General features: G+C 34.6%; 3 protein-coding genes across 3 annotated transcripts; 1 reads left to right on the forward strand and 2 right to left on the reverse strand.

Moving 5' to 3' along the window:
- Positions 1–156: 156 nt before the first annotated feature.
- Positions 157–4,389, forward strand: LOC106403844 (beta-glucosidase 16). Its single transcript, XM_048760223.1, has 12 exons — positions 157–451; positions 521–590; positions 1,187–1,245; positions 1,336–1,411; positions 1,487–1,564; positions 1,745–1,832; positions 1,904–2,159; positions 2,578–2,911; positions 3,016–3,047; positions 3,519–3,621; positions 3,735–3,834; positions 3,969–4,389. The coding sequence occupies exons 1-11, from the start codon at positions 305–307 to the stop codon at positions 3,791–3,793; spliced, it is 1,302 nt and encodes a 433-aa protein (XP_048616180.1). The 5' UTR covers positions 157–304; the 3' UTR covers positions 3,794–3,834; positions 3,969–4,389.
- Positions 4,390–4,399: 10 nt separating this feature from the next.
- LOC106405954 (putative ABC transporter C family member 15) lies at positions 4,400–10,866 on the reverse strand. The gene is made up of 11 exons (XM_013846522.3): positions 10,616–10,866; positions 8,128–10,451; positions 7,952–8,038; positions 6,681–7,322; positions 6,428–6,592; positions 6,061–6,355; positions 5,776–5,990; positions 5,404–5,709; positions 5,269–5,332; positions 4,944–5,183; positions 4,400–4,877 (listed from the first exon to the last, which is right to left on the reverse strand). Exons 1-11 carry the CDS (start codon positions 10,638–10,640, stop codon positions 4,750–4,752), a joined length of 4,491 nt encoding a protein of 1,496 aa, XP_013701976.2. The 5' UTR covers positions 10,641–10,866; the 3' UTR covers positions 4,400–4,749.
- Positions 10,867–19,832: 8,966 nt separating this feature from the next.
- On the reverse strand, positions 19,833–20,597 carry LOC125588457 (glutathione S-transferase T3-like). Its single transcript, XM_048759807.1, has one exon. The coding sequence runs from the start codon at positions 20,595–20,597 to the stop codon at positions 19,833–19,835; it is 765 nt and encodes a 254-aa protein (XP_048615764.1).

A 20,597-nucleotide genomic window follows, 5' to 3' on the forward strand; every position in this document is an offset into this window, starting at 1 on the left:
AAGTCGACAAAGAGATGGGAAAAAGTCGAAAACAAGATGGGCTATAGATCTCTAGTTCTTAAGATAATGTTATGTTTCTTCTACTGATTTCATAGGATAAGGTTTCTTGAACAATTGTAAAATCATATATAGATATATACATACAACTAGTAGTAAGAAAACAGTTGTTCCTTGTACAATAACTCCCTCAACTAACAACTCTATATAAAGATACATCAATATTACAAATTATAAAATCCGAACACAAAGTTTTGAGTTTGACAACCAAATTCTTATAAATTAAAACAGATAAATTTTACTAAAAATGAGAAGTGAAGGTCTCGTCTTTATGTTGCTCATTACTTCGGCCTACGTTGGAGTTTTCGCCAAGAATCATTCCTCAAGACCTAAACTGAGAAGAAGTGATTTCCCACAAGGTTTCATTTTTGGATGTGCTACTTCTGCGTATCAGGTTTAGTTCTTACTATATATATATATTTACTATTTCGTTTCATTTGATAACATTTTCTTGATTTTGCAGTGTGAAGGTGCTGCTCATGAAGATGGTAGAGGACCAAGTATCTGGGACACCTTTTCTGAAAAGTTTCCAGGTTTCTTCTTCTTACTTAGAAACCCTAAATGCTTTAAAACTTTATACATCAAGATTCCAATATCTTGAAATGTAGCTTCTTTTTTTCTTATGGAATTGGGTTTATGTATATGCATCTGAATTTTTTTTTGGATAGCCGAGTCAATATTCTGACCACAACATATAATATTAGTTTTGTGTCACTCAATCATATATATGTTAGGGACAGTACAAAAGTTGGAAAATATCATAATTAGTATATAAGCGATATGGGTTAGTGCACTTACTATCGATTGGTTTTGAGTTAGAATTTCATCTAATTTGCGGTGGTATCAAGTCAGATCCATACAATCCAATATGATCCTAAAAATGGTCCATCAATCTTTGCCAACACATTCTAAAATTAATAAATAATTAGTCATCATCTTATAGGACGTATTAAAGACAATGTCCACAACAGAAGTTGATATAAATCATTACTAGTGTATAAAAAATATGAGTCAATCCATTTACTGTTAATTAGTTTTTAATTAGAAGTCCATCTGACTTAAATTCATGTGTAATCCTTTGATTGATGCACCTGATTTACCTTATGTAATCCTTGTGTCTTCTTTTCAGAGAAGATAATGGGTGGTAGTAATGGGTCCATTGCTGATGATTCTTACAACCTTTACAAGGTATAGTACTGCCCTGAACATAGAAGGGGGTACTTGCTATTTTAACTAATCATTACATTTTTTGTTCATGAATGCCTTTTGGAAAATCAGGAAGATGTGAATTTTCTGCATCAAATTGGCTTTGATGCTTACCGATTTTCAATCTCTTGGTCACGGATTTTGCCTTGTAAGATATAGATCCTAACAAATCCTTCTAAATAGTTTTAATATTCGTGAGCGGAGTAGTAATTAACTGATTCAGGTGGGGATTTAAAAGGAGGTATCAACCAGGCTGGAATCGACTATTACAACAACTTGATTAATCACCTTCTGTCTAAAGGTAACAATGATTATCTGTTTCGCAGTTCTTGGTGATACTAATGGAGTCTTGGTGACATCTAGGATCTTGCCAAACCCACTGAAAATTATCAAGATTCGTTAAGAGCAACATTTAATGTTTTTTACAAAAAAAAAAAAAAATTAATGTTTTTTGTGTGTGTAATGTTTGTTAATTTTGTAGGAGTGAAGCCATATGTCACAATCTTTCACTGGGACTTACCAGAAGCACTTCAACATACTTACGGTGGCTTCCTAGGAGCAGAGATCGTGTAAGTAAAAAATGTTGTTCGTTGGTTCTTTTTTCTTTCTGGTTGTTTTTGAGCGTTTGCTAATGAAACAGGAATGATTTCCGGGACTATGCGGAACTCTGTTTCCAGAAGTTTGGAGATAGAGTGAAGCATTGGACGACATTAAACGAGCCATTTTCAGTGGTACACAATGGTTTTACAACTGGCCAAGAGGCACCTGGAAGGTGTTCCAGTTTCGCTAATCCTAATTGCACCGGTGGTGATGGAGCCAGCGAGCCTTACATCGTCGGCCATAACTTCCTCCTCGCTCATGGAGCCGCCGTCAATATCTACAGAGAAAAGTATCAGGTATGTTTCCCTTGTTTCTTAACTATTCTCTAACGCCGGCCCTTGTCCCCCTTTCATGTGTCCACGGCACTTTCTATAGACCTGTGGGAACAAACCACTTTCCGATAGGTCATTTATCGTTATACTACTCTAGCTCAAGCACGTTTAATCCTATAATTTTTCTCTTGACAATTGAATCACTTTGATAATACATGTAATCAAACCAATTATCTTAAGTTTTTCAACATACAGCACTATATATTAAAAAATCACAATGTGACAATATTCATCAGTTCCTTGTTTGATTTATGTTCCAGTGCTGGCTCTGTTTTTACTCTGTTTCGGCTCTGTTTTACTCTGTTTCTTCACCGTGACAACACTTGAAACCGGGACGGTTTTAAACTGTGATTGCGTTTCGCACCTACTGCTGTGTTTTCAGGCGATTCAGAAAGGTGAAATTGGCATCGCCTTAAACACAGTATGGCACTACCCTTACTCAGATTCATATGCTGACAAATTAGCTGCGGCTCGAGCCACGGCCTTCACCTTCGACTACTTCGTGGAGCCAATTGTCTATGGCAAATACCCGACCGAAATGGTCAACCATGTGAAAGATGGTCGTCTTCCTACATTTACACCAGAAGAGTCCTCCATGCTCAAAGGATCATATGATTTCATAGGCATTAATTATTACTCGTCTTCTTACGTCAAAGACGTGCCATGTGCAACTGAAAACATCACCATGTCCACTGATGCTTGCGTCAGCATCGTAGGTCCGTGAACTATATGGTTTTCTTTTACCTACAATCGGACTATTTTCTTTAATTAATATCGAAATTCTATGTTATTTATATAATAATGTTGTTTACTGTATTAGGTGAACGAAATGGAGTACCTCTCGGTCCAACGGTATGATTATTCTATTCAACCTTAGTCAAGGTTCAAGAATTTAGATTAGTCTCCCAATCAAATCAAGATTTCCATTATATTCTAAGTTAATAATAAGAGTATAAGAACATGATTATCCCTCGAACCTACTAAGGATTTCTTAAAAAAAAAAAAAAAAAAAAATTCTGATTAAAAAAAAAAAAACTAAAAAACACACCAATCGCGGACCGCAACGTGTCGCTAGGGTCCGCGAACAGTTCAAAAAACAGACCAAAGTCGGTTTTTATTTGGTGCTTTCTGTGACCGATTCTTATGTTTCTATGAAACCCACGCAATATTTTTTCTCTAAAAAACCCCTTTAAAAACCAGAGATAATCATGCTCTAATGTTATTAGATAGATTTTTCTCTTTTAGGTATTTAAAGAGTTGTTTATCTGTAAAAAATAGCGGTTTGTCTTATGTAATTTCTGTAACTATGATGATTAATTTCAGGCTGGCTCGGATTGGCTTTTGATATACCCTAAGGGTATTCGTGATCTTCTACTACATGTCAAATTCAAATTCGATGATCCTGTCTTGTACATAACAGAAAACGGTAAATGATAACACATCTGCAAAATATATATCTAAACTAACTGAACGTTAAGAATCATGAGCTAGCTTAGACTAATAATACTTTGTTCTCGTATCTTTCTTAAAATCATGTAGGAGTGGATGAAGCTAGCATTGGAGAAATCTTTCTTAATGATGACTTGAGAATTGACTAGTACTACGCTCATCACCTTAAGATGGTTCGCGATGCAATCTTGTAAGCTCTTTTTTTTCCGATCACATATATAAACATAATATATAGTTTCCATAAACATTACATAGTTCTTTCAAACATACTGATTTGCCTTTTGACATAACAATATTGAAAACTATATTTTCATTAAATTGTAGGACGGGTGTGGATGTGAAAGGATATTTTGCATGGTCGTTGATGGACAATTTCGAATGGGCGCGGTCCGGTTCGGGCTAGTGTTTGTGGACTTTGAAGATGGACGTAAGAGGTATCTGAAGAAATCAGCCAAGTGGTTTAGGAAACTGTTGAAGGGAGAGTATAATGGGACGAGGCAAAAGGTGGCTGTTATTTAATAAACCATGAGTCATTGCTTAAATGTATTCGACTAGTTGTTGTTTCCGAGGGTTGGATAGGTTGTAGACATTAAAAACAGTTTTAAAAATTGGTGTAGATGGTGTCTAGATCCCTGCCTAAACACCAATCCTCTATAAAACGTCTAATTAGCTCTTAGCAATTTCTTGAACATTGCTAAGCACTGAGCTTAGATTTTAATCTATAAAAGTTCTAAAGCTTATTACACATGCGGCGGTTGTTACCATATTATTGTTGCATTGAAACTTTTCTTATATTACAGCTGATAAATTGAGTTTTGTATGTAACCATACAACAGGTTCCTGCTTTATTACATTGGTGACATGAAATGTTCTCTAACAACAAACTGAAAAAAAAACCACAAACATTTGTGATTGAAATAATATAAAGCATACTGAAGAATAAATGTTGAACTGAACTTTCCTAGATGCACCTTGCTTCTAAGTACTAACCATGGTACTCTCTCCATGTAATAAATAGATAGTTAGAAGACTTTTAACTTAGGTTTAACTGTTGTATTGGTCTTTCATTTTCTCTACAACAGAACATCAACTCACAGTGTCACACTCAGCTGAGAAGATTATTTGAGCCAGTGAAGTGTTTAGATCTCATTGAATACTCCTTTATTAGTTTGGAGAAGAAAGAATCTTCCCTCTCTAGCAGTTTTGCAGGTGAGTCAAACTCTGCTATTCGTCCTGCTCATGAGAAAAAGGTGGTTTAGACCTCATAACTAAAAAGATGTGTATGTATATTGTTCTTACCGTCACTAAGAACCAGAACAAGATCACTCTCAATCACTGTATGGATTCTGTGAGCTATAGTCACAACTGTTCGATCTTTAAACTCTTGAGTGATGATTTTCTGTATCACACCATCTGTTGCAGAATCAACTGAAGCAGTTGCCTCATCAAGCACTAGAATGTTGCTCTTCTTCAACAACACCCTCCCTAGACACACTAACTGTCTCTGCCCTACACTCCAGTTATCACCATTCTCAACCACTGTTACAAGTTACAACAACACATTCAAGAATCTTTAGTTCACATAGTTTTGTATTCTACTCATGATAATGTCAGAAACTATCACCTGTAGCGTTCAGCTTCTCATCTTTTGCACGCAGAACATCTCCTAGTTGGCACTTGTCAAGCGCCTGAAACATTACATTGCATCATTATGTTTTGTTAAAGTTAAATCACAGAAGATTGTGCAGTATTTATATACCTCCCATAGTTCCTGATCTGTGTACTGAGCTAGAGGGTCTAGATTCACTCTGACTGTTCCATCAAACAGTGCTGGATCTTGAGGAATGATCCCAAGTCTTGATCTCAGATCATGCAAACCTATCTTGGTAATATCCACGTTATCAATGACTATGGTTCCATGACTTGGCTCAACAATCCTAAACAGTGCCTGAATCAAAGTCGATTTGCCGCTTCCTGTTCTTCCCACAACTCCAATCTTTTTCCCTCCAGGAAACTCACAAGTGATGTTCTTCAGGACAGCTGGGAAGTGTTCTGCATACCGGACCTGGAACAAAGACATCTATTACATATGTTCAAAAGATAATGTAATAGCATCTACTTTGTAGTTTACCTGTAGGTCTCTGAAGACAATTGATCCAACATTTGGCCAGTTATCAAGAGGCTTATGAGCATCAACTACTAATGGTGCCTCACTGGGGATTTTGGAGTATTGGAGAATTCTTTCTACAGAGATCATTTTGTTTTCTGCATTGCATATGTTCCATATTACTGTGGCTTGTAATACATTCAGACTTAAGCCATATGTGACTCCAAGACCAGCAATACCTATATAAGAAAAAAGGAGAACATGAAGGTAGAGTTCTGATTCCATTAGGCAATGTATTTGCTGACTTACTTGGATTGATTACACCTTCAGGGAGAGTCACAAGCAACACCAACGAAAAAGCAAATACAAAATGAGAAAGCAGATTCAATCTGAAGGAAAGCCATTCCATTGCTGAAGCAACATGGAACCATGGCCTTGAATGGTTGTCAATAAGAGTAAGGTTTGAGCTGATGAAGCGATCTCTCTGATCAAATGCACGTATTGTTGTTGCACCAGCAAGAGATTCAGCGAAATGGTGAAGGATAGGAGCTCTTTCTACTCCTGACATGCGTGACAGTTCTCTTGCTGTTGGTGTGTAATATCTCTGAAGAACAACAAGAGAACAAACTTAGCAAGACAGTTTACATCATTGCTAAGGAATCAGACTTTGTCTTACCTGATAAAACACGCAGGCTACTGCTACTGGAATGAAGATGACACAAACTTGCCAAGCAACTTGAGACATGACGAAGATAGTTCCAACGATCTGAATGATTGAGAAGGCACACCAACCTAGTTTTATTGCCATTTCCAAATCCAAAACACTTTGATCTGTGGATACCTATTATTGAACATGTAATAAAACAAAGTTACTTGAGTCTTAAGTAATGAAGAAACTATGTTATGTTGGACTGATTCAGAACACTCACTCTGTTCAAGATTCTTCCTGTTGGAGTTGAATCAAAAAATGACATAGGAGCTCTGAAAATGCTGCAAAGCATCCTTGAAAAGAACTTCTCTGCTGTTGAAAGTCCACCGATAGCTACTAGAATCGTCCTTGCCAACACACAAAGTGAACTTCCTGCAGCAAGAAGCGCGTAAACGAGTAAAATCTTATCCATACTCATTTTTGGTTTTGATTCAGCAGTAGGAGGAGCAGTCCATGCCATCCAGTAATTGCTAGCAATCTGCAGCATTTGGAAGCAAGACTGAGCCAAGATTATGATCGGCACAAGCAATCCTCCTTTAACAGTTCTCAAATACGCTAAGTAAACTTCTTTCCCAATCACTCCTTTCTCTGTCTCCTCATCTTGAACTAGCTTTGCTTCTTTCTTTTTGTTCTCTGTTGAGATGTTATGCTCTGAGTCGCGCTGTGTCTGAAGGCTCTCTGCAATGGCTGATGTATCATCTTCATCTTTGGCTTCCTCTTTGAAGTTCCTGCTTGACTTCTCAATTGATAGGATTGAATCAAGAGCTTCGTTATGAGCTCCAACAAGAACTTCAAAACCTATGTTTTGCTTTAAAAGCTCTTGGAACTTTCCTGCTTGCATTACTCTTCCATTTTGCATCACCTTGTATAGTACAAAGACTAATGTCAATGGAAATTTAACAGTTACTTCAGTAGTTAGAGTAAAAACTCTATAAATTAATAATATTAGGACTATAATATTTTATTAATGTATAGAGTTATTAATTTATAAAAAGTTTTATTTTTAAGATATTTATATTTTAGAATTTATATTTTTACACTAAGAAAAATAATTTATTTTACTGTATATACATTAATTAAATTTTAGAATTTTGACTTACAAATTGTTTTATTATATTATTTTGTGGTATATGAAATGTGTTTCATATTATATAAATGTGATTTTAAATATAATTTTACTACATATTATCAAAATATATTGAAGTGTTAAGAGAAAATAGAAATAAACTCCACCGTGAATTAGAAAAACTACAAGATTTTGATTGTACTTAAATAAATTTTATATATATGTTATTAATTTATAATTTTAGTTGGACCATATATTTGCTTAAGATTTTCTAAAAAAATATTATCTTATTATCTTATCGATTTGTGTCATATTTTGAATCAGCCCAACTCGAAACCGAAAAAATATTAATTTATAATATTTATTAAATTATCGACTATTAATTTATAGAGTTTTTATTCTATATAAATGGTGGTTACACTTACGAGAATGAGATCTGCTGCTGGAAGAAACTCAACTTGATGTGTAACATAAAGTACTGTCTTCTCTTTCAGTATCCCCATTAAACACTCCTACAAAACCAACAAGAATACAATGTCATTAGTGGAGTTTTAAGAGACTAATCATAATCAAAGATTACTTTCATTAACAGTATCATTACTTCAAAGAGTTGTCTTCCTGTATGAGCATCAACAGCACTAAAAGGATCATCAAGCAGATATACATCAGCATCTTGATAAACCGCCCTAGCAATCTGTATCCTTTGCTTCTGACCACCACTCATGTTGATCCCTCTCTCTCCAATCTCTGTCATGTCTCCATTAGAGAACAGCTCAAAGTCCTTTATCAAAGCACATGCTTTAACAGTTCTCTCATACTTCTCACTTTCATAGATGCTTCCAAACAGAATGTTATCTCTTATAGTCCCGGTTAGTATCCACGGTGACTGAGGAACATAAGCTTGCTTGCCACTGACTCTAACTGTTCCTCTCAGCTTCTGAATCTCCCCTAAGATCGATGATAGCAAGCTTGACTTTCCTGATCCTACCGCTCCGCAAATCGCCACTTTCATTCCTGTCTTAACTCTCAGTTCTATCTCATCTAGAGTTGGTCTGCTTGCTTCAGGCTCCCAGCTGAATGCACCGTTTTCAATCTCAACACTCAGCTCAGTATCATCCTTTGAAAGATACTCAACTGCATCTTTCTGAGTCTCACTTTGTTGAAGGTAAGAAGCGATCCTATCCGCAGAAACCTTGCTTTGAACTAGAGCAGAGAGGAGATCAGGCAAACCAAAAATCGGACTTTGCAACATTTGAAACGTTGCAAGAGCAGATAAGACTGCACCAGATGTTAGCTTCACTCCAATGAGCATGCAAGTAACAAAAGTCACCACAGAGATCAAAGAAGGAGCTCCCCAGAGTATAAAAGTTGTGAAAGCTTGCAACCTCAAAGACTTCCACAGACAATCATACTCTTTCTTTCTCAATCTCTTAACCTTGTTGAGAAACTGATTATCCCATGCCTGAAGCTTCAGAATCTTCATGTTCTTAAGAATCTCTGAAGTTGCTTTCATCCTCTCATCTTTAGCATTCATGATATCTGACTGGTAAGTTCTCTGAATCCTTGTCAAGGGGTAGTTGCAAGCCATCACCATCAAAGTTGTGACCAATGCAGCCACAGCTCCTAGTCCCAGATGCTTCTGCAAGATGAAAATCGCCGCGGAGATTTGGATAGGCAACATCCATATGTTGTTTACATACCAGATGAAGTCAGTGATTCTCTGAACATCTACACTCATGTAGTTGATGATCTCTCCGCTCGTGTGGCTTTGCCGAGACTGGCTAGATAACAGTAAACCCTTTTGGTAGATATGTGATATCAAAGCTGCTCGTAAGCGCATTCCTAGCTGGCGAGCTCCGAAGATCCACTGTCTTTGAGTGACTGTCTCGACGATCTTGGCGCTTAAGAAGCCTAGTGCAAGAAGGTAACCGTAGTTTAAGCTCTGGTCTTGTTTCTTGGTTAAGAAGACAACAAAGTCGTTGATGAGGTACGGTCCAATGTAAGCTGTGCTGGCGTTTACGACTGCGAAAAGCGCGTTGATGGCTGCTTTCTTCCAGACGAATCGAAGAACCGACTTGTAGAAGAAGGCTCTCCCTGGTCCTTCTTGCTCTATGGTGGTCTTCAGGTTCTTGTCAAAGGCTTGAGAGCAAGTTTGGGCTGAGTCTTTCACGTAGATGTTCGGTACGTCGTCTTTTTCGAGAGGCTTCTTGTATCCGAGGGAGAACAGAGGGTTGATCCATGAGAAAGTGATGCGTTGGAAGAGAGTTGCGTTTCCGTACGGAGAAAAAGAAGAGCTCTTCTTCTTGATTTGCTCTGTTTCGGAACAGAGTAGTAACGGCTCTGTGACTTCGCTGGATTCCAGAAATTGTAAACCGGTCTTCCCTCTGATTGAGACAGTAAGCAAGAACAAGGATGCAACAAGACAAGTCAAGTCAGCATAGTCCCTAAACTCGAGAGGCTCGTCTTTCGCGGTTATGAAATGAGCAGTGAAGGTTAAGGATAAGATGAAACTACAGAGCCACCATGTTCTTAACATCCAAGGAAACTCTATAAGTCTCCATTTTTTTATCTTCATCACATAAACAGAGACGATAAGCCACGAGAGAGCTTGTGAGATCTCAGCGGAGAAAACAGAAACAGAGGAATCACACTGGGGCACCGTGCTGTTTTGAAACAGAAGAAGCAAGATGAAGCAATGAGTCCCGAAGATGGAAACAGAACAGAGAAGGGAGAGTTTGTAAGAGAAGCTCTGTTTCTTCAAGTCTTCTTCTATATCATTACCTCCTCTGTTTCTCACTGCACCAAGCCGTTTCCATGCGAAATGAATCACAAAGAAAGCGAGGAAGGCCAGTTGCATAGTGATGCTTATATGTTCCTTCATACAAGGCGAGTTTAGCTGGAGCCATTGCGTTAAACCCATCTGTGCTGCTCATATCAAAGAAGGAAAGATTTTGAGTTAATAACAAGTTTTTCGATTTCTACTATGAAGGGGAGCAGTTTTTTTATGTTACGTTAAAGCAGTGTCGTGATCATATACACTCTCCAGAAAAATATAGAGTTTTTAAGTTTAAAGATCTCAACTTTTTTACCTGCGGAACCAAAGGGCATGGACATAGATAGATTCTTCTTGTATTGGGAAGAGAAAGTGTTCTCGCACTTAGTGAGAAGCTAGAGATGATTGGAGACGAAAGAGTTCATGTTTTCAGATTGAGTTGTAGAACCTGAAGAGGCGAAGAGAGAAAGTTTGAAAAGTGTTGTGAGATTATAGTAACTGATGTCAGCAACAAAACAACACGAGCCGCTTCAATCCTCTTATTTATTATTCTTCGACATAATTAAATGAATTTGGACCTATTCCATATATATTAATAGAAAAACATTTTAAAAGTTATAACATTTAGTTTGAATTAACTAAAAAAGTGTCATGATGAATTTTTACGTAATTATAATACTATTTTTGTTTACATGGCGGCTTAAGAATCAATTAAGAATTTTGTTAGTTCAAAATTAAATTGCTAGATAATGTTGTATTATATAGTATGTCCATTATGAACCATTCATTTATCAAATTGAAATTATTATATATTTTTTCTTTAAATAAAACATACGAAATTATGATTAAGATATATACGGCAATTAATGATTTTAAATAATAAAGATTTGCTAATAATTTGTATACTTTCTATCATTTTTGTTTAATTATTTATTATTAAAATAAATTACACAATTACATTAGTTATATAATAAAAATTTAGATTTTTTGTATATGTTGTATTTTGAATTTTTCAAAACGAGTATAAATACTAAAACTGTTAAAAATCTCACATAAAATTTTGTGATCAAGGTTTAATTTTTTTCTATAATAAGATACAATGATTATAAAATCATATGAATAAATAATTTATTTTAATAGGTGTTTATGTTAATATATATATATATATATATTTTATATCGTTTAAATTAAACTATACATCATATGAAAATACATACTTATATTTTGATATCTACATTGAACATATATTGAAAAGTTAATATTTTAATTTTGAAATCTTCATTATTTTATTAAATGATTATATATTATTGAAACCACTAAACATTCCACATTAAAAAACAAATCGTTGGTATAAAATTTTGTTACAAAAATATGCAAATAATCATAAAATCATATGAGTAGAGACCTCATTTAATAAATATCCATATTAAAAGTATACTATATATTTATGTTAATATCATTTAAATTTAATTATATATCATATATGCTAGATAAGATTGATTGTTTTGATTTATTTACCCTAAAATGATTGCGAATAAACAAGAACGGTCGTTTGATTTATATGTGCACGTCAATTTATTACATAATAGTAACTGTTTTCTTAATTATTTAATATATAATTATTATTTCATTATATGCAGAAACACATAAAATAAGTAATGAATATAAAATATGTACTCTGCTCAAGGCGCAGATCTTAACCTAAGTATGTATCTCTTTAATAATTCTAAATCTTAAATATTTTCTAAATCTCTGGCCAAAACAAAATAACAAAATGAGAGTAAACTCAAAAATCAATATTTATATCGAGGAATAACCAAAATGAAAAAAAAACGACACAAAAATGATAAAAATATTGAACACATATAGGATTAGCACGTGAACGTAAACTTCTCATAACCATAATTAACTTTTAATTACTAAATCATAATATAAAATTGAGCTGTCATAATTTCATTGTAATCAAATAGTAGGACTGAGATTCTTCGGCCTAAATGTTAGGTCTTTATGCAATAAGTGATTTTTTGACCTAAAATATTTTAAAAAATGGGATCAGCTCATCGGTAAACAAATTATGTAATTAATAAAAAAAAAATTTTAAAAAAATTGTTTAAGGGCCAAAAATATTTATTCGATCAAGAATATAAATTTTATTTTTACATACGATATTTTTTAAATAATTTTCATATAAATTCACCTTGCGCATGTCTTATCCTAATATTTAATGATATTTGACTTCACCAGACCCTTTCAAAAACACCACATTTTATGTATTTATTCAAATTTCATTTTCTTTTCTTTTTAACAAAAAAAAAAAATTCTATATTAATATTCAATTTTTTTAAAAAATAGGTTTATAAAATGTTAAGGAATAAAATCTTTGATACTTTAGTAACCTTACTAAGTTTTTAGAAGCCTTCCCTACAATTCATCTCAAACTTGTTAGTTTTTACGATAAAAACTTATGTTCTACAAATTTTGTCAAAAACTAACTTAAGCTATACAAATGTTTTTGGATACTCTTTTTATATGTTTTATCGGCTGATCTGATCGGTTTCAGGAAGAACACACTCAGTGCTACATAGTCCATTACGTCGAAAGCGTACCACACTGCATAACTCGAGTTTAAAATACATTCCGACTACTACCAGGATGGACTGATCATCTGTTATGGCAAACCATGTTAACCACCTAGACCAAAGCTCAAATCTAGATTAACCAAATAGTGATAATTTAGTTCAGAAAGAGAATCGAATCCATGAATGATGTGGATACACACCATGTAATTACCACTAAGTAATTACCACTAAACTACCACCGATTATCAGTTATTTGCCAAGGCGCCTAGGGACTGCAAGAATTTGTAGCTTGTACATAATTGTTTATAAATTGAAAAGAGTAAAATCTCAGAACTTCCAGAGTTTGTCACTTTGACTTTATGTTTAAAATAGTGTTTTTTAGTTTCTTAAAACTGCCGTTTTGACATTTTTCATACATATCTAAAAAATGATTAAAACGTATTTATGTTCTTATTACATCTATTTAATTAATAATATTTGAAATAAATTAAAATTACTTATAAGATCAATGCAGTTTATAATTAATATTAAGTTAAAAACAAATATATTTCGTATTAAATTTTAAAATGATATTTTTTTTGTTCAACTAAAAATATATATTAAAACGACAACTTTTAAAAGACAGAATGAGTGTAGATTTTAGAGAAAATTACATTGACAGACATTTTTTGTCTTTTCAATTACAATCAAAGATACATACTACTTGAGAGACACATTTTCATTGTTGTTTGTCCTTCTTACCCTTCAACTACATCTGATCTTTTTTACTTTTTCTCTCAAAGTAAACATCACTTTCTAGTTCTTCTTTTTCATTTTACTGTTTTCTCTCTCTTAAGATTTGTGGTTTCCATTTTATTTCAAAACTTTTTTGACAAAACTAACAGAATCTTTCTTGACGACGATAGAAAATCACAATATGAAGAAGTGAAGATAAACTCGACCATCCGTCATCCCGTACAGAACCGACCCCAAAGATCGCGACTCCGCTTCTCTTGTAAATCGTAGATGGCTCAAAGTAGACTTCAAGGCGAGAGAGCATGTCACCGATCACCATGGCTCTGTGTTACACCTTGACTCCCAGTTGTCTTAACCGTAGGTTTACGAATCTGAGATTTCAAGTTCAACCTCATGATTTTGGTTATACAAATATACATTAATCAATCCATTGTTGTTGAGCATGTGATTTTTAAAAATTCTTGATTTTAGTTTGAAAATGGCTTAATCGGAGTCCAAGTTGGAAATCACATGGAAAATAATAAAAACAGATATAAGATGTTCGACAAAATTTCTGTGAGAGATATGTGTGTCCACAATTTTCATGTCCATAACTCTAATGTCCACAACTCTTTGTATCTTTGTTTAAAATTTTGTAGAGAAACGAAAAAGACCACCGTCTCCCTAAGAGTCTTTTTGCAACCGATAGATTCCAATGTTTGGGTGAATGTAATATGCTACTCTATCTAAGATTGTGTACCAATGTTTTGTTACTAATCTAGTATGCAATTATGTTACGAGAGAGTTATCTAGTATTAAAAAATGATAATGATAATGACAGAACATGGACACAACCATAACTTCATCTTCATTCAAAATACAAAGATAATGACACAACATGTCCACAACCAAAAATCCGCATGGGAACCTCCACAATTTCTGACAACGCAGAAGTTTATCCGCGAACACAACAACCATTAACATGTATCCACAACAACAAAACAACTCTTTCTACCTAGTGTCTAGATCTCATGCTAGTGTTTGGTTCAATTTAAATATGCTACTCTCTCTGAGGAAAATCCCCACGTACTTTTTAAAAACTTACAACGAGACTGTACCATTTGTTACTAGTCTTGTTGCTTGTCAATGTTACTTATCTAGTATGCAACATGTCCACAGCCAAAAATCCACATGAGAACATCCACAATTTCCGAAAACGCAACAGTTTGTCCACGAACACAACAACCATTAGCGCGTATCCACAACCTCTATCCAGTGTCTACATCTCTTGTTGGTGTTTGGTTCAATGTCCACAAACACAACATCGACATGTCCACAAATACAACATCCACATGTGAGCATCCACAAGCAGAGTCGGAAAGAAGATGTAGACATGTGAGCATCTACAAACATAAGTCTCTCTTCATAAGTGAGCATCTACAAACATAAGTCTCTCATGTGAGCATCCACTTGTCCACAAATACATCTACCACAATTTCCGAAAACACATCAACTTGTCTACAAACACAACATCCACATGTGAGCATCCATACCCAAGCAGAGTCAGAAAGAAGATGTCTTCACCTACTCTCACCACCTACGTATCCCTCTTAATTGCATTCTCTACCAATATACCAATATTTAGATTATATTCTCAGCCTTAGATCTTATGCATATAAATAGATCTAACGTCCCTAAACAATTAACTTTTTCCCATACACTTACATTTTTCTTTTAACCTTTATCATTTATTACAACCAAAGACAAACTTAGTTTCTACTTCCTCACTTTACGGTTGTCTTTTTAAAAGAAACACACTCTCCCTTACACAAAAAACAGAGTTATTTATGTCTTGAAAAATATAGCTGTCTAGAGAAAGTGTGCAAAGGAGACAATGTGTCTCTTAATGTAAACATAAGTCATATTGTGTCCTATTATGTAAGTCTCTCTAGATTTTATGTTGTGTATGTGGTTTTAATACTATAACTATGCTGTATTTTTTCATCCTTTTTGTTCTTCCCCCTTGAAGGAACCATTTACAATGACTGCCTGAAGGAAATCACGCAAAGTGATCTGTTTGTTGATAAAGTAGATCATGCAAAATAGTGCACATTTTAAACTTCAAATGAATGAAATTTTTTGTGAAAAAAAAAATGAATGAAATTATTAGGCGTATTTTTAAGTCTTATTACCAATGATCCTCCTCTTCGTGATCAGACATTCAGACTTCATGATACACGGATAAATGGATCTGGTTTTCTATAACCAAGTAGTATATGCCTTCCATTTATTGTGAACAATAATCACTTGTATAATCAATACATTCTATCAATTACTAGGGGTGGGGAAAAAACCAAACCGAACCAACCCAACCCAACCAAATCAAACTGTATTTTTTACATAACCAATTGGTTCATGTTTTACTCAATCCGAATGGTTTAGTTTGGTTTTAATCAGAACTCACCGATAACCCAAAATGTTTTTATCTATTAATAAATGATATATATATATATTTATATTAACATGTGAAATTTTTAGTAAAATTTTTTTTTAGTAAAAATTCCGTTTTACTTTTTTCTTAATTTCTATATTCTTTTAAGTTCTCAAATATGATGCAAATAATACTATTATATATATTCTCTAATTATAATCATAATATGTAATACCTAAAGATTGTACTAAAAACAAAACCTAAAAACCATAAGCATCTAAATTTGTGTCGCCGTTTCGTCTCATCCATCGTAGATTCTTCAATTTTCATTGTCTAAAAATAAGATTATCTAACATAAGTTTTTCTAGGATCAATAAAGACCAAATGTAGATACAAATAGTCTTTTAATCAAACTAATACCAACATATTTTATAACACCGAACCAAACTAAACGATAATAAAGTGAATCGAACTAAATCTAAACAAAAAAAATGAACTAAACCGAACCAAACTAAACTCAAACCAAACTACTTCGGTTTTGATTGGGTTGAGTTTTATAAAACCCAAATTAACCAAACCACACCAAACCCCTAGCCGTGGATTAGTATACTTGATTTTAAGGGGAGATGTCTACCTTCCACTTATTCTAAATAAGGAAACAATCTTCTTAATGGGGAAACAATCTTTGAAGATAACCTCTTGGATTGTACAATTTATTTCAATCGTACATTCACCTATCACTACTCAATGTATCCATTCTAAAGAGTGTATATAGAGTCGTACATATATAAAAGTTTGGTGTTGAAGGACTGTGATGTAACCACATGTGAGGTGTTTTAATTTTGTTTTCTTCAACTCGGCTTCCAGGAATATATCCACACCATTGATATGATCTTGAATGGTATATACATATGATCTTTGAAAAAAGATTTCAAAAGGGCATTATTAACGCATGAAAAATAGTGCGTGGGAAAAAAAAAGACAACTAACAAGACGATATGGGACAATGGGTTTACTTCAAACGTCTATATGCTCAATTTTGTTACGATATAGTGACATGAAAGTGGCTGTGATCACCAAAATTCACGGCAAAACCGCCCCTTACGACACGCCCATTCGCATTTTTTAAATTGTCGAAAATTAATAATTATAAATATGTTTTTGTGGAAACAAAACGTGGAAAAGGATGGGACGTGAAAGATGAGTAAAACAAACTTTATTTTGATTGGATGTAATTTTTCTCCATTGTGAAGACAGTGACATATATTCCTCTTGCACATCTCCACAGGGGCGAATCCAAAGATGTTTTTAGTGGATGCACAAATGCTAGAATAGGTGTAAACTTAGATGTGATTATAGGTGTAGACATCAAATTTGTTAAGAAATGTAATAAATTTTAAAAGTTATTATGGGGCAAGTGCAGCCACTCTACTCTACCTAGGTTAGCCACTGCATCTCCGTACACTAATCACTCTGCTTTCTTACATCATCTTTATCCTATATACCCTAATGAGTTTCTTAATTTATTTTTAATAGTATTTAAAGAGTTAATTTTGGTAAGAGACATGTTTAAGAATCTTGAGATTTTTTTCTCTTCCATTGCAAGTTTTTTATTTTAGGGTTTTTAAAAAAAAATATTAAATTTTTTTTATTAAAATTTAATTTTTTAATTATATAAAACATAATAAAAGATAACATTTTAAAAATATATTTTTAAATTAAAACATGAAAACAAAGATTAGTAAAATAAACAAGAATTATTTGAAAGAAGCATCCGAACTCAGTTGTTATCTTCACACGTCCAAATTTATATCATATATGTTGAACTAAATAATCTTTCAGTTGTTGATGCATTTGTCTATCACGAATTCTTATCCGAACACTCATCTGGTTTGCGATATTTGTAGGGATATCTGTAGAATACATGAGATCGACATGTGAACTTCCGTTGTCTTCTCCTTGCTGGAAGTCTGAAACATCATATTGAGTGTATCCATCTCGTTTGTTTTCTACTATCATATTATGGAGTATGATACATGCTCTCATAATCTTGCCAATTTTGACTTTATCCCAAAACAGCACTGGATTTTAACAATAGGAAAGCGAGCTTGCAATACTCCAAAAGCACGCTCGACATCTTTTCGGGCAGTTTCTTGACGTTGAGCAAATAAAACTGCTTGCGGCCCTTGTGGTAGAAGAATAGATTGGATAAAAGGTGCTCATTACGGATAAATACCGTTAGTGAGATAGTAAGCCATGATACTCTCTTCCATTGACAGAGAAAGTGACATTCAGAGCTTGACCTTTTATTATGTCATCAAAAACAGGTGAACGATGAAAAACATTGAGATCATTTACTGTACCTGGAGGTCCAAAAAATGCATGTCATATCCAGAGATCGTATGAAGCAACCGCCTCTAAAACGATTGTTGGTTTACCCGAACTACGAGAATATTGCCCTTTCCAAGCGGTGGGACAATTCTTCCACTCCCAATGCATACAATCGATGCTTCCTATCATCCCGGAAAATCCACGATATTCTCCAACATCAAGTAGACGGTGAAGATCAGCCGGTGTTGGTCTTCTTAAGTACTCATTGCCGAACAAATATATTATTCCTTCCACAAAATTTTCCATACATAACCGAGTTGTTGTTTCACCGAGCCGGAGGTATTCGTCGACCTTATCAGCTGCAGAACCATACGCTAAGACACGAATGGCTGCGGTACACTTTTGAAGAGAAGAGATACTAATCCTTCCGATACCATCTTTCTTTTCCCGAGAATAATGAACTTCGTTGGAGAGTCGATCAACAATGTGCATGAACAATGACTTGTTCATTCGAAAACGTCTTCGGAATAAATTATTAGGATACATTGGAGTTTCACTGAAATAATCATTCCATAAACGAATATGTCATTCTTCACGATTTCTTTCGATATAAGCTCGTTGTTTTCTTTTTTTTTTGTTCTTTTTGAGCACCACGAATAGTAAAATTCTCAAACGCTTGATCAAAGAATTGATCAATTTTTTGAACAAAGTTTTGATCAAATATTTCATCAGATGTATCATCAAATGATTCATCTAAAGTGTTTTGAGAAGAAGAAGCCATAGAGGTGATTAAAGAGTTTTATAAACTTGTGATCAAATAGAGAAAATTGAGAGAAGATGAGTTTGCTCTTGTTAGAAGTAGAGAGAAAATAGAGAGAAGATGAGTTTGCTCTTGTTAGAAGTAGAGAGAAATATATAGACACAAGCTTTTGTGTTTGGTACACGAGAATGCAAGAATACATATGTATGTGATGAACATGAAAATACAAAGTGCAAGAAACAAAATAAAAGTGACTTGACAAGAGTACTACACACAAGAGTACAAAACATGACAAGAGCACAAAATAAAAGTGACACTACACGACTTGACACAACAAGTCTGTGATCCTTCGCCACTTCACTACAACAAGTCCGTGAACCTTCTCACATTTCTCATCTCTCTCCGTGACTCTACAACAAGTCTGTGATCTTTTTCAGTCACTTCACAGTTTCTCCGTGACTCTACAACAAGACCACACAGTCTTCAATTCCACCTGCAAAACATAAGCCGAGATTTTAACTAAACAAAACATAAGCAGAGATTTTAATTAAACATAACCAGAGAACATGAAACATAAGGAGAATTTTAATTAAACATTAGCAGAGAACATGATACATAAAAAGAATTTTAATTAAACATAAGCAGGGAACATGAAACATAAGGAAGACATAAAATGAAACAACTAAAACATGAAACAAACAAAGAGCATGACCGAGAGTTACATTAACTCATTTATGAGCTTTTTCTTGAGATCTTCTTCATAATCAGCTAGATTTTCCTTTGCAACAAGCTTCTCAAGTAGCCTCATCTTGGAGAGCTGTTGCTTCATTGCCAAGTCATCCTTCTTGATGCTCCACATGAGCTGACAATCATACACATCTTGCCCCTCAACCTGCGGCTTCTTTCCACGAGCTTTTGCAGCCTTAACACCAGGGGGACGAGATGTTCCTTCTACACCAGCATCGTTTTCATTAACTTGAGAGCTTGATCCTGAAAGTGAACCATCCGCGAACTTCCTCCTTTTGGAGCTGCTTTCAGTTTTAGCTGTAGCGAGCTCACACCACTTCTGGTTGTTGCGAAGCTCGTTCCACGTATGTTCAAGGCTGAACTTCTTTTGTTGGTTGTTGGAGAAGATTTTATGGGTTAGTTTTAGAATGTCATTGTCATTCATGCCACTGGTTTTCTCTCTTGTGGATGCTTCATACGCCCCAGAAAACTTGCAAATTGCTTCATTCATCTTGTGCCAACGTTGCTTGCATTGAGTACCCTCGCGTTTTTCACAACCAGCAAGTTTTGGACTAGCCGAGAAGTATGCTGCAACTCTTGTCCAGAACGTTGTTGACTTTTGATCATTCCCTACAACGGGGTCTTTGCTCGTGTTCAACCAGCTGCTAATAAGCACTATATCCTCTGTGACTGTCCACGTCCTTCTTTCCTTACACTCTGCTGGAAGCTCCACAGCTTGACTGCCTAAGGACGGCAT

The sequence above is a fragment of the Brassica napus genome, chromosome C6 (assembly GCF_020379485.1).
Source record: "Brassica napus cultivar Da-Ae chromosome C6, Da-Ae, whole genome shotgun sequence".
In the NCBI taxonomy this organism is placed as follows: domain Eukaryota; kingdom Viridiplantae; phylum Streptophyta; class Magnoliopsida; order Brassicales; family Brassicaceae; genus Brassica; species Brassica napus.

Coding starts and splice junctions, on each gene's coding strand:
- LOC106405954 (XM_013846522.3), bottom strand. CDS start 10,640: ATGTCCATGCCCTTTGGTTCCGCAG. Junction 7,323..7,951: donor CAGCAGCAGATCTCATTCTC/GTAAGTGTAACC, acceptor GTACTATACAAG/GTGATGCAAAATGGAAGAGT. Junction 6,593..6,680: donor CAGGAAGAATCTTGAACAGA/GTGAGTGTTCTG, acceptor GTTCAATAATAG/GTATCCACAGATCAAAGTGT.
- LOC106403844 (XM_048760223.1), top strand. CDS start 305: ATGAGAAGTGAAGGTCTCGTCTTTATGTTGCTCATTACTTCGGCCTAC. Junction 1,565..1,744: donor TAATCACCTTCTGTCTAAAG/GTAACAATGATT, acceptor TTAATTTTGTAG/GAGTGAAGCCATATGTCACA. Junction 2,160..2,577: donor TCTACAGAGAAAAGTATCAG/GTATGTTTCCCT, acceptor CTGTGTTTTCAG/GCGATTCAGAAAGGTGAAAT.
- LOC125588457 (XM_048759807.1), bottom strand. CDS start 20,597: ATGCCGTCCTTAGGCAGTCAAGCTGTGGAGCTTCCAGCAGAGTGTAAG.